Here is a 12,796-nt window from a genome sequence, read left to right as displayed (position 1 = left end):
TTTTTATGTTGTCTCTTCCAACTAGAATGAGAGTTCTTTGAAAGCCAGAAGTATCTTTCCCATCGGTCTGCTCTCCACTTATACAGCTTCTATCCAGGTTCAAGCCTTCACGTCCTCTTAAATTTCTATTGCAGTAGCCTCCTAGCTGGTCTCTCTTCCTTCACACAGCTGACCAAATCAAACATTGGATTTTCTTAAAGTACAGCTTTCTCTGACCATATCACTCTGTGCCAAGGACTAAGTTCTGTAGCTGAACTAGCCATTAACAAGAGGAAAGATGCCAACTGGAGACTCCATAAGGCTAAATTCATAGAAGTTAGCCATTGTGATGTTTAATAAGTGGGCTTAAAGGATTTAGCTATAACAAGGAGAGAGATGACATAAGGCAAGACAAGAACCTAGAGAATTTGCTACCATAAGTCCAGAACTCAAAGCACCATAAAGTGAACCAAATTCCCAAAGAAATTCCTGGGAATTAAGCTACTGACTGGCTGGCTAACCCTAAAAGGAGTCAGCTAGGAAATAGGATACAGGTAGATTCTTTTATAAGAGAAAAATAACTTGAGAAGGTCATAACTTGACCTTCTAATTGTATATAGTCATTTTGTCAATGCAAGGAATAAAAGAGCTGCTTAAGAACAAAAGGCCTACTAAAGGTCACTGATTCTGACAGTGCTGTTCCCTGTTAGCTTTGGGAATTCACTGAAGATCCTACTGAAATAAATTCTCACTTAAATCAATACAAGGTCTCTCCCATCCGTGTTCTTTCCTATGGCCCACCTAGACCCTGAATTGCTAGCAGGGACATAGCCTTTGGCTGGGGTCTCATTCACCCCATCAATGACATTTCCCCTCCCCCCATCTTCAAACCTTTGTCTGGAATGTTCTTATTGTCCACCTCAGAGAATTCCTACAAGGATCGGCTTCAATGCTCAGCCCTGGCGCCCCTCCTACATAAGCCTTTCCCAAGTTTCCCAGCCTGTATAGATTTTGTGTACCCTTTCATAGGCACATGATGTGTCCCTCAATGTATAAATACACAGAGCTGAGGGCAGGGACTGTCTCACTTCTTTCTTTGGGCTGGCACACAGTAGGCACTTAATAAATGCTTGTTGCTTAATTGAGACCCTTCACCCTCCCAGTTATCTTTCTCTGGACATTCTCTGGCTAATCAATATCCTTTCCCCACAGAACTAAACTGAATATTTCAGATGGGATTGGACCAGAATGGGGGACTATCACCTCCTTACTCCTGGATCCCTTGTAACCAGGATCCCCCTAACTTTTTAATCTGACATATCTAACTCTTTAGTGGACTTTGCCATCTATTAAACCTTGAGAGCCTTTCAAAAACCAAACCAAACCAAACCAAAACAAACAAAAAAACCCATTTGTCTATCCCACTGAACCAGAACACGAGATCAGTTTCATCTTATTAGACTTAATCTAGTGTTCTTCTCTGTCATGATGGTTTGGAGCTGTGTGTCCACTGCTCCTCCCAACTTTGTGTCATCTCTTAAGCTTTCTCAACCTCAGTTTCCTCATCTGCAAAATGGGAATTATAATATGTGTACTGCCTTCTAGGCAGCAGTCATTTAACTTGACATTTATTAAGCTCTTTCTATATTTCAAGCATTGTGCTGGGATTAGAAATGTTGTTTGTTCTTTGTTCTGCAAGAGGACCATGGCATTGTGATTTGCAAGTGAACTGGATTTAAGCCAGGAAGGGCTGTGCAGAATCATCAGCTTGTCTTTCCCCTCCAGAGCCATCTGGGCCAGATGTAGATCAGGACTGGAGATGGCCTTGGATGCAGATGGGCCTTTTTAAGCTAAGGTTTCAGTTTGTCTGAGGTTGTGCTCATTCAGTGATTAAGGCTGAGTGAGAAATGAGACAAGAATAGCCTTTTTATATAATAAAAAAAAACCAATCTGGGAGAAAGACCTTTAGGATTTCTGGCCAGAACAGAAACAATTGCTATTTATACTCACTCTGAGACACTGAGCCCAAACAATGACCAAGTGGGGCTTGCTCTAGAACTTATTGTTGGTCAATCATTGAGAGCCAGAATGATTTGGGTTTAAGGCATGGTCTTAAAGAAAGAAATCTATCCCATAAACCCTGAGATATCTTGAGTTTCAATGATCAAAATTTACAAATACGAGCAGAAAGAAAGCCTATGTCCTCGAGGACCTTACATTCTAACGGGAAATAATACATAAAAGGGAAGCCGAGGAAAGGGGGAGAGAAAGGGGAGAATGGGATACATCCAACAGAGAGATCTGGTGGAGAATGTTAGAAGTACATCCTGAAGGAAGAATGAATGCATGTCTGGCCTGGCTGGATCCCTTAAAAAGGAATTTCTGGGAGGATCCAGCCAATCAGAGGAAGAGGATCCAGGATGGATGAGAAATCCAGGGCTCAGATGAGCCACTTTCATCCTACTGTGGAGAGAATTTTGGATTTGGAGTCATAATATTCAAGCCTCAGTTTCCTTATCCATAAAATGAGAGGTTTGGACTTAATGGTTCCTGAGGTCCCTATCAGCTCTAAATCCATGATCCCATGATTCTATTTCCTGGGATTGTTAGGAAGTTGGCCAAAGATACTTGTTCTGAAAATTTTGTTGGCAGCCTTTAAAATGCTTAGGAATGGGAGCTCCGGAGAGTGGTGGGGCAGAAACTTCCCCGTACCCAAGCAACAGATGACATGTTTCTCTTTGGGCAGAGCCTTTGTCACTCTAGGGATGGTTCATGAAAATGAGAGAGCACCAAAGAGTCAGCTCCATCCCAGGTGGAAATCAAGCATCCAGGACCCCAGGACTCCAGCCACTCCAGACTTCCAGCGGCTGGCTGGTGAGTGGATGTTGGGAAAGGAGGATGTTCGGGGAAAGGAGGGGACCACAGAAGCTGGGGTCAGTGAAGCTTTACCTTTAGCGTTTATGCAAATCAGGGCCCAGACCTACCTCTGTAAGGGTCCTCAAGACTTTTTCAGGGGCTTCACAAGATCAAAATTATTTCCATAATACTAAGATATTTTAATTTCTAATACTGTAGATATGGATAAATATAACCCATATAAACCAAAACTCTTTGAAGAATCCTCAATAATTTAAAGATATAAAAAGGTTTTGAGATCAAAAATTTGAGAACCACTGTACCAGCGTGACAGATCCTAAGAGCCACTATTACATTGTTGTTTAAGGAAGGGTGTGGAAGTCTCCATAAAGGTGGTTTCGACAGCCTGACACCGGACGGGACACCTCCATGAACAAGAGCACTGTTTCCCGCTTGTGTGGCAATTCCAAAGCTTTGTTGGCCCTAAGTTATTCTGCTTTGCATGGGCAGTGGTACCCGTCAACAAATTAGAATGAGTGAAAAAAATAAAAAAAGAAAAGAAAAACAAACAAACCAAAAAAAAAATTGGAATGAGTGAATCCCTGTAGTTTCTGGTTTGGAAAGTGAGGCCCTCAGGGTGGACCATGGTCCATGTGAGCCCAGAACTCTTGGACCTTTGGGTTTAGTTATACTGAAATTAGGCTATTTCATTAGCAGTGTAGGATGATATTTTCAGACGCTGCCATTTGTAAAGTTAAGCTATCATAAATGATTGTCCTACATAATAGGACCTCACACAGGTCCCAGTGAGAAGGGATACCATTTATTGGGAAGAGAATCTGATAAAAACAAAACACAACACAACACAACACAACACAACACAACAAAATAAAACAAAACAAAACAAAAAACCAGACTTCAGATTCACCCCAGGTCTAAACCTTGGCCAAGATCTCAATTTGGATAGCGCCTCGAATTTGTATTCAGGAGACCTGGATTCAAATCCTACCCCTGATACTTCCTAGCTGAGGAAAAGTAGGTCACTCTGCACAAAGCTTCAGTCTTCTAATCTGTAAGAAGGGATTAATGTTGGTTTTTCTGTGTTTGTCCTTCTCAGTTGGAAGTCTAGGGTGTTTATAGTCTGTTTCTTGTCCTATACTCTCTGGCAGGAGAAGCTAGATGGCAGAGTGGATAGAATATGGGTGCTGAAGCCAGAATATCTGAGTTAAAACCCAGCCTCAGACATTTGACACTAGTTGTGTGATCCTGGGCAGGTCACTTAACTCGGATTGACTCACCTAAAATAAATAAAACTAAAGGGAAAAAGTATCAATGAGTTGTCTTAGTGGAGGAAATCTGCACACCAGGAAGTCTCCAAACTGATGAAGTCACAATCTGGATTTTTTAAAAGATGTATGTGATAGGTTAGATTAACTATTAAATTAGCAGTGACATGTTTAACCTATTGAATTACTTGCTGTCTCGAGCAGAAGATGGGGGGAGGAAGGAAGATTTAGAACACAAACTTTTGCAAGGGGGAATGTTGAAAATTATCTTTGCATGTATTTTGAAAAATAAAAAGCTATTATTATTATTATTTTAAATAACAGTGACCACTTTTGGAATAGCAATGATGTAGGAGAAAGTTTAAGATTTTCTGTTGCCCAATGTGACACAGATAGTTTGTGATCTTAGGAATGAATTTCAAACCTGGAAGAGAAAACAGTGCTGTTCTAGGTGGTCAATTAATTTTCTTTCTCTCTGCTGGGACAGGTCCCATATCTTTAATTTGAATTGTTGCCATTGAGCCTTTGTGGAAATGTGATAAGCAAACTAACTCCCCTTTAATGGTATCAGGCAAAGGAACATCACACAAATTATGGGGATGTTAGGAGGATTTGGGGTTGAATTTTAACCTTTCAGTTGAGTTAGCAGATATTAAGACCCTGTCTTACTGCTGTTTGCATGGATAGTTAGAATAGCTACCTTCTGGAAAAGTTGAAACAAAAGATTTTGCAATTGTCAATGCTGGAAAATTACCTATACATAAAATTTTGCTAAAAATTGATTAAATTAATTAATTAAAAAAAAAAAGAATAGCTTCCCTCTGACTATTTGTCACTTTCTGTATACAGTATTCCATCTCCCACCTCAGTGTCTTTGCACAAGCAATTTCCCTCAGCTCTGCAATGCTTTTCTGCCCACCCTCTCCACTTCTTAGAATCCCTGCCTTTCTTAGAGAGTTCAGTTCTGGAGACTGAATGTAAATCAACACACCTTTTTTCTTTTTCTTATTTTTCTTTCATGGTTTTTCCCTTTTGTTCTGATTTTCCTCTCCCAAAATGATTCATAAAGAAATGTGTATTAAAATTAATGTGCATGTATAACCAGAAAAAAGAAAGCAATAAAAAAGAAGAAAAAATAAAAAAATAAAGGGTTCAATTCAGGCGGTACCTGTTACAGAAGGCCTGTTCTGGTTCCCAGGCTGTTTGGTGCTCTCTACCCAACATGTCTGAAGTTATTTTGAATTTGCTTCCTATCTGTTTTGTATTTTACTTATCTTTGTAGTTACTTATGTACAACTGTGTATCTGTTGGATTTCCCCAATAGAAAGTAAGCTCTTTGAGGGTGAAGACTAGCCTATTTGTTTTTTGAAGGAGGGGGGATGGGAATTGGTCTTTATATCCCCAGCAACAAGAACAGGTGCTTTTAAAATTCTGAATGAATGATTGATTGAATCTTCCTTTAAAGAAGTATCCCCACTAATGATCCTTAGTTGAGGTCTCACTAATACTTACTGAAACTTGGAAAGTTGGAAAAGGAGATCCTAGAGACACAAATAGAGGTAGAGATGAGAGGCATTAATTCCATGGCTAAGTTTCTGTGTTTTCACTTCCTGTTTTCAGAAAGATGGAAAACACAGCAGGTGAGAATTCTCTCTGACCCTTCTGGCTGACAAAAAGAGCGAAGGTTCATAATAATAGCAATCGTGCATTCCAGTTCCTCCTTCTGGAGGATAATAGCCTCCATAAAACTTTAGCAGATACAGTGCATGTGCTTGTATGTGTGGGTGGGCATGTGGGCCTGTGAGATCAAGAGATTTTTTGTTTTGTTTGTTTTTTGATTGTTGCCTTCCCAGATTTGAAATTTCATCAAATTTAGGGAACTCCCCGTTTAGGAAATCCACTTTCTACTTCTACAGATCAGTAGCTGCTGTGTTAGTAAGGTCTCAAAGCCTTGCCTAAGGCTTAAAGAGATTGAACGAGTGGCTTGCCCAGGATCACACATGAAAGTACACATCAGAGGCAGGTCTTGAATTGAGATATTCATTCTGGCCTTCTATCCACTGTGCCAGGCTGTCTCAAGGGTGAGAGCAGTACTAAGTTTTTAGAATGGTCTTTCCCAGAGCTAGATTTTTTTCAAAATATTTCAGGGTGTTCTCTGATGACTTTGCAGTGGACTTAAAATACTGTTGTTTTCATAGATATTCACTTGTGAGTATTATATGAACAGGCTTCTTCAAGTTTTAAATATAGCCCAGTCAGGCTAGAACCTTGAATTATAGCCAGAAGGGATCTTAGAGTTCAATTCCCTAATTTTACAGGTGAGGAAACTGAATTGTCTAGAGTCTCATAACTAGTAAGCATCCAAAATAAGAGTTGAACCCGGAACTTTCTAGTCCAGTGTCCTGTCTACTCTACCCCACTCTTAGGAATAGATTCTAAGATCTACCACCTCCAAGATCTGGAGTCCTCTGATTAGTTCCAGACATCTCATTTTAGGAAGGTAATAGGATGGTGAAAAGCCTTAAGGTCAGGGTATTAGAAGGACTGGGGGAAGGACCTGGGTTTTTAGCCTGAAGAATAGAAGCTTAGGGGGAGATAGAATAGTTCCCTTCAGGGCTATAAAGCTGTCACTTAATAGAGAGATTGGATCTTATTTACTTGGTCCCAGAGAGTAGTGGGTGGGAAATGCAGAAAGTGGGCCAAAGGCCTGTGGTTAGGAGAAAACTTCCTGCTGTTGGTCCAGCAAAGCCTGGGGGACATTTGTTGGGGATGTGGGCAGAGAGAATTCTGGGCAGATATGGCGGCTCCTTTCCATCCATCTCAGGTTCTGTGAGTCTGTGAGTCTGTGACTATTTACCTTGCAGAGTTTGGGGGAGGCAATTGCCTTGCAGACCTCAAAGTACTATGTAAATGTGTTATGATCAATAAAAAGGAAGAGGTTGGACTAGGTGATCACTAGTCTTCAGTCATTCAGCAAACATATAGGAAGTCCCTCCTAATATTAGGGATACAAAGGGAATTTATAATCTAGCAAGTGAGACAAGGTGTAAGGTATAAGTAAATACAAAAATATATCTAGTAAATACAAGGGAATTTCAGTGAGACAGGTGTGTGTGTGTGTGTGTGTGTGTGTGTGTGTGTGTGTGTGTGTGTGTATGTGTAGATCAGGAAAGGCTTCAAAAAAGACCTGAATTTTGGGAAGAAATGAGGGATTCTAAGAGCCATAGATGAGGAGAATCATCAGTCATAGGGAATAGCCTTTATAGAACCATGAAACTGGATGATTAAATGCTGTATATGGGCCAGTGAAACTGAGCTGGAACATGTATGAAAGGAATACCTGGATAATGAACTTGAAAAACTGGTCTGGAGGCCTATTCAAAAGGTCTTAATATGTCATGCAGAGGGATTTGTATTTTACACAAGAGAGAGGAGTGAGCTTTTGGACCAGGGTCCTGATACTATCAGAGCTGTGCTTTGGTAATATCAATTTTGGCAACTGTGCGAGGGATGGATTGGGTTGGGTAGAGACTCAAGGCAGGGAAACCCCTTAGGAGGTGATGATGGTAAAAAGGAGGGAAGAGTCAAGTATGAGAAGTGACAAGACTTGGGGACTGGTTTGTTTGGAAGAGGAGAGTAGAAAAAACATGTCAGTGCCTTTGAGAGAAGTTGAGAAGTTCATAAAAGGGACAGGTTTGTGATATCAGTTTTTTTTTTTAAATCTTGATCAGAAGCGAGAGAAACAGAGAGGTAAGGAGAGGGAGAAAGAGAGAGGGAAAGAGAGAGAGAGAGGAGATAGAGCACTAATAATTGAGAAAACAGAAATGGAAGGGGACAAAGAAGAGAGAGAAAGAGGAGACAGAGGGGAAGAAATACTGGTCAAGGTTAAATTGATAAAGTTTGGCAACCCATTGGTTTGGGAGGTGAGAAAGAGTGAAGTATCCAGTTAAACATTGTGGTAAACCTGTTATCCTGAAAGATTTTTGGTGCCCTAGGCAGAAATAAGGAAGTTAGGAAGAAGTATTTTTTGGGGGGGGGGCATGAATTGCATTTTGGACAGATGAGTTTGAGAATCTTGTAGGATATCCTTTTAGAAGTATCCAATAAACAACTGCTAATAGGAGACTGGAAATCAGTAGGAGACTAAAACTGGAGATGGATTGATGGATGGATAGAGAAATAGCTAGGATGGATGGATGGATAGATAGATAGATAGATTTTTTTTGAGGCTGGGGTTAAGTGACTTGCCCAGGGTCACACAGCTAGGAGGTGTTAAAGTGTCTGAGACCAGATTTGAACTTGGGTCCTCCTGAATTCAAGGCTAGTGCTCTATCCACTGCGCCACCTAACTGCCCCCCCCATCTATCATTCTTAAGAAGAAGAAATTGAAGCACAGGGAGGGTCAATGATTTACCTCACACCCATAGTATTTTAAGTAGTGGCAGGGTCAATATTCAAACTGGAGACTTCTAACCTTATGCACAGTGTTTAGGGTTTTTCCCTACTATATCATACTGCCTCAGTTTCACCATCTCTAAAATGGAGATAATAATCTCTTCACTACCTTATGACAGCTGCTAGACTTCCAATGGAAAAATATATTTAAACAAAACTGTATAAAGCAAGGGTTCTCAAACTACAGCCCGCGGGCCAGATGCAGCCCCGCTGAGGACGTTTATGCGGCCCACTGGGTTATAGCAAGTGGGCTGAGGGGAAGACAGAATGTGAGTTTTTGTTTTTACTATAGTCCGGCCCTCCTACAGTCTGAGGGGACAGTGAATGGCCCCTATTTAAAAAGTTTGAGGACCACTGGTATAAAGTGTTAAGTGGAAGGCATAATTTCTGGGACCATTGTCCAGTGATGTCTCCAGCCAGTAATTGGGATCTATCAGCATCTGTTCAGTCTCATTACTTTTTTGCTTTTCTCCCCATTCCCCAAATCAAGTTGACTCGATTTTCACTGGGCCAGGAGGGCTACCCTGCCCGGACACCCCCATGTCACTCCCCTGTGGCACAGGGAAAAGATCAAGGGATTAGAAATTCTCTTTAAAACAAAGGGATCAGACTAAGTGGTGCCCAAGGGCTCCTTGGGCCTCCCTGGGCCTGGGTCCCCCCCCCAACCCACTATTGATGACCTTGCTCCTAGAGTGGTGGGGGGCTGCTGCCTCCTTCCCTCCCTGCTGCCCCCAGTTACCCCTCTCAGACCCCTCTTTCTCCATCCTCCCCCAACCCACTGGGGGCCAGCAGCCTTCCACCTGTGGCACCTGCAGAAAGCACTGGCAGAAGAGATCCACAAGGATGCCCAGGTGCAGGCCGAGCTGGGGAAGAAGAAGCTCCGGAGGGTCTTCCAGGCCTGGAGGGCCAGGACCCTGAATGCAGCTCGGATCTGCCCCCTGGTGACCCGGCATCAGAGAGCCCGGCTTGGCCGGTAGGGGGGGTCAGGGGGGTGGGAAGTCATGGCCTTTCAGTACCAGTCTGAGGCTGATCTGGGATCCATGGGAGTTTTGGAGAGGGAGGGGAAAATCAGCCAGTGGGAATCACAGGAGCTGGACTCAGATACCAGCCTATGGGACTTGGGCGCTGCCTGGATCTCAGTTTCTGCATCTATAAAGTAAGAAAATAGGGACTAGATGGCTCAATCATCTCGGGGTTACCCAGTGAATTTGTGGCTGGCCTGAAAGTTTGGCCTGTTGGGTTTAGCTGAAGCACAATCTGTCTGTAAGGTCTTTGTAAGGTCAGCCCTGCATGGGACAAAGGAAAGGTCATCCCTGCATGGGGGAGGGGCATGGGGAGGTCATCCTTGCATGGGACAAGGGAAGGATCAAATTTGGGGCAGGGGAAGGGGATGCCCCAAAAGGAGGAGTGCCAGAGCCAATTCAGGCTCCCCAAGCAGAGCAGGTCTTGCCCTTACAGAGGGAATGGACACTGCCAACACCCAGGAATTGAGATGGGGAGAAGTGAGTGTCTCTGCTAAACCAATTATGCCTTTTCCAAACCCCAGGCCTTAGACCTTTGTACTCTGAGCCTCCTGCTGCCAGGTCTGGCCTGGACATGGTCCATGAACAGAGCCCTCTTCCTCCAACTAGAGCTGAGCCTCATGGATCCCCCATTGCCTCTCTGAGCACTTTCTGCTGAGGCCCTGGCCCTCCCTGTTTTCTACCTCTAGGGTCCAAACTTTGCAGCTGGGGCGCGTTCATCCCCAGGACCTTTGGGAGGGAGGGAGATGGCTCTTCCTTTGCCCACACAGGTGCTTTGAGGCCTGGAGGCGCCATGCGCAGAGAAGGACCCAGTGCCACGGCAGGCTGGCACGATGGCGGGTTGAGACCTTGAGGAAGAGCCTGCAGCAGTGGGTAAAAATGGTGTGGCTGCAAGCTGGGCACTCGAGGGCAGTGGAGCAGCTCTATCTCCATCGCCAGAAGAGCTGGCACCTAGAGGGTGAGAGAGGCTCACCCTGGGGGGGAACATAGAGGCTCATCTTGCTCTGTCTTTCCCCTCCCCTCTTAAAGCCCCTCCAGCCTCCAGCTCTCTCCCAAGCTGAGCTAGCAGCATTTATTAAGCACCACCTTGTCCCGGGCTCTGGCTCCCATGCCCCCCGTTTCTCCCAAACTCTCATCTTCCTTGTCATGGGTTAGCAAACCTTCCCTGAGGTCAAAGGGGGAAGGGATGGGAAGAGCGGTCAGTCCTCTGTCTGCCCTCCTGCCCTTAACCTTGTCTCCAGTGGCTGGGGCCCACAAGGGGTCCAGCAGAGGACTGGTCAGTTTTAGCCCAGGAGAACAAGACCAGCCCTGCCGTCGTCTGGGGCTCAGGGCACTTGAAGAGGCCTGCCAGAAACTGAAGCTGCACCGGGTGGTCCTACTGTGGTCCCGGAGGCTGGCCCAGCACCGGCGGGCAGAGTATGTATCACTGGAAGTGGCCCTGCCCAGCCCCTGGCCTCAGAACCAGCTCACAACCCAACCAGCCAAGAAGCGAGGGCCATCTGAGAATGGGACCCAAGAAGATCCTGGGCGGGAGGTTAGGTGGTCAGTCAGCCAGCTAACAAGCATTTATTAAGCACCAACTATGCACAGGCACTTTTAACCACTGACTGTCTGCAATCCAAAGGCAACCTGCAGGGGCTGTTGTTCTGGCCAAACGAGATCACATGTAGACTTTCCCTACCTTCCTGTGCTGTGGAACTGTAAATGATTATTACTAGGGCACAGAGAGTTCTGAGTGGACTTTGGTGACCACTTGGGAGGATGGAGAGGGGATTATTTGCTGCTTCTGGTGCCCTCCAAACCCCTGAGCCTACAGTCAATCTGGGGATGTAGCAGGACCCAAATCCTGATTATAATTCTTACTACATAGGAGGTTCTCTCACCCTCAGCCTCTGTCCTCAGGCCCACAGCACTGGAGAGACAAAGAAAGCTCATGAAAAACACGGGGATAATAGCTAACACGCGTGTAAAGCACCTACTGTGTACCAGGCATAGTTCTATAAAATGCTTTACAAATATAATCTTAATTGATCCTTACTCCTTCTGGAGGGAAGTACTATTATTCTCCTTATTTTACAGATGAGGAAACTGAGGCAGACAAAGTATCTGAGACAGGATTTGTTTTCGAGGTTTCCCAACTCTAGGCACTCTGGGCACTATAGCATTGCCTAACTGCCTGGAGTGGAGAATGGAAAGAGCATTGATTCTGAAGCCAGAAGACCCGAGTTCAAATTCAGCCTCACACACTTAGTTGCAGGGCAACTACTTTACCTTCAGTGTGCCTCATAATAGTACCTTCCTCTCAGGGTTGCTGAAAGAATCAAATTTTATATCTATGTTATATATAGTTTTAATTATTTATTCATTATATTATATATTTATATAATATATATTTATTATATAAAGTATATTATTGTGTACATTATATTATATTACTGTATTATTTTATATTATTATACTCATATATAATATAATATATAGAATATATAATAATATAATATATATAAAATGTATAACAATAAATATAATGGTAAGGGATATACATATATATATGAAATTACACTTGAAAAGCACTTAACACAATGCCTGGCATATAAAAGGTGCTTAATAAATGCTTATTTCTTGCCTTCTATCCCGGGAGATGTTCTGGGGATGGATGGGAAGGATGAAGTTAATCTGTTTCCCACAAAAATCTTGTCTCTCCAGCTCTTTCTCCCAGAAAAGGAAGCTGCGGATTCTTCAGAAGGCCTTGCAGCGGTGGCGGCGGAAGGCCCAGGCAGCAGGGTCACCCCCTGCTCGCTCTGCCAACTGCCCCCGAGAGCCCTTTGCTGGCTCCCAGGACTCAGAGGAGCGACCTCCCTCCTCAGGATGCTCCAGCAATGCTCCGAGTGCTCCCAGAAGCTCATCAGAAGGGGTGAAGGCTTGGGGGAATGACTGTGTGCTGGGTCAGGCCTGGGAGTGACCAGAGTGAGGAGCCTCTGGGCTGGAGGAAGAAACAGGATGGAGCTCTTCAACTGGGAGAAGAGTTTGGGGGAGGGGGAGGGACCAGCCCCCCAGCATCCCACAAGGGGAAGGGGACATGTCACTGTCATGGACGGAGCTGAGCTCAAATCCTACCTTAGAAACTCAGGAGCTTTGTGACCTTGGACATGACCTTTAACCACTGACCGTCTATGCAATCAAAAGGCAACTTGTGGG

The 12,796-nt window shown here is 44.0% G+C and overlaps 1 protein-coding gene across 1 annotated transcript in view; it reads left to right on the top strand.

Annotated features, from left to right (window-relative positions):
• C3H1orf167 (chromosome 3 C1orf167 homolog) overlaps nucleotides 1-12,796 on the top strand; it is a 61,369-nt gene that overhangs the window by 28,432 nt on the left and 20,141 nt on the right. Inside the window, exons 8-12 of the mRNA XM_074306255.1 lie at nucleotides 2,726-2,853; nucleotides 9,369-9,549; nucleotides 10,369-10,556; nucleotides 10,840-11,014; nucleotides 12,305-12,512. Coding sequence (XP_074162356.1) covers nucleotides 2,726-2,853; nucleotides 9,369-9,549; nucleotides 10,369-10,556; nucleotides 10,840-11,014; nucleotides 12,305-12,512 — 880 coding nt within the window. The remainder of the gene's footprint in view (nucleotides 1-2,725; nucleotides 2,854-9,368; nucleotides 9,550-10,368; nucleotides 10,557-10,839; nucleotides 11,015-12,304; nucleotides 12,513-12,796) is intronic.

Source organism: Sminthopsis crassicaudata, chromosome 3, assembly GCF_048593235.1.
Source record: "Sminthopsis crassicaudata isolate SCR6 chromosome 3, ASM4859323v1, whole genome shotgun sequence".
Classification (NCBI taxonomy): domain Eukaryota; kingdom Metazoa; phylum Chordata; class Mammalia; order Dasyuromorphia; family Dasyuridae; genus Sminthopsis; species Sminthopsis crassicaudata.
The sequence above is the reverse complement of the archived record's forward strand: the minus strand, read 5'-3'. Positions and strand labels throughout refer to the sequence as shown.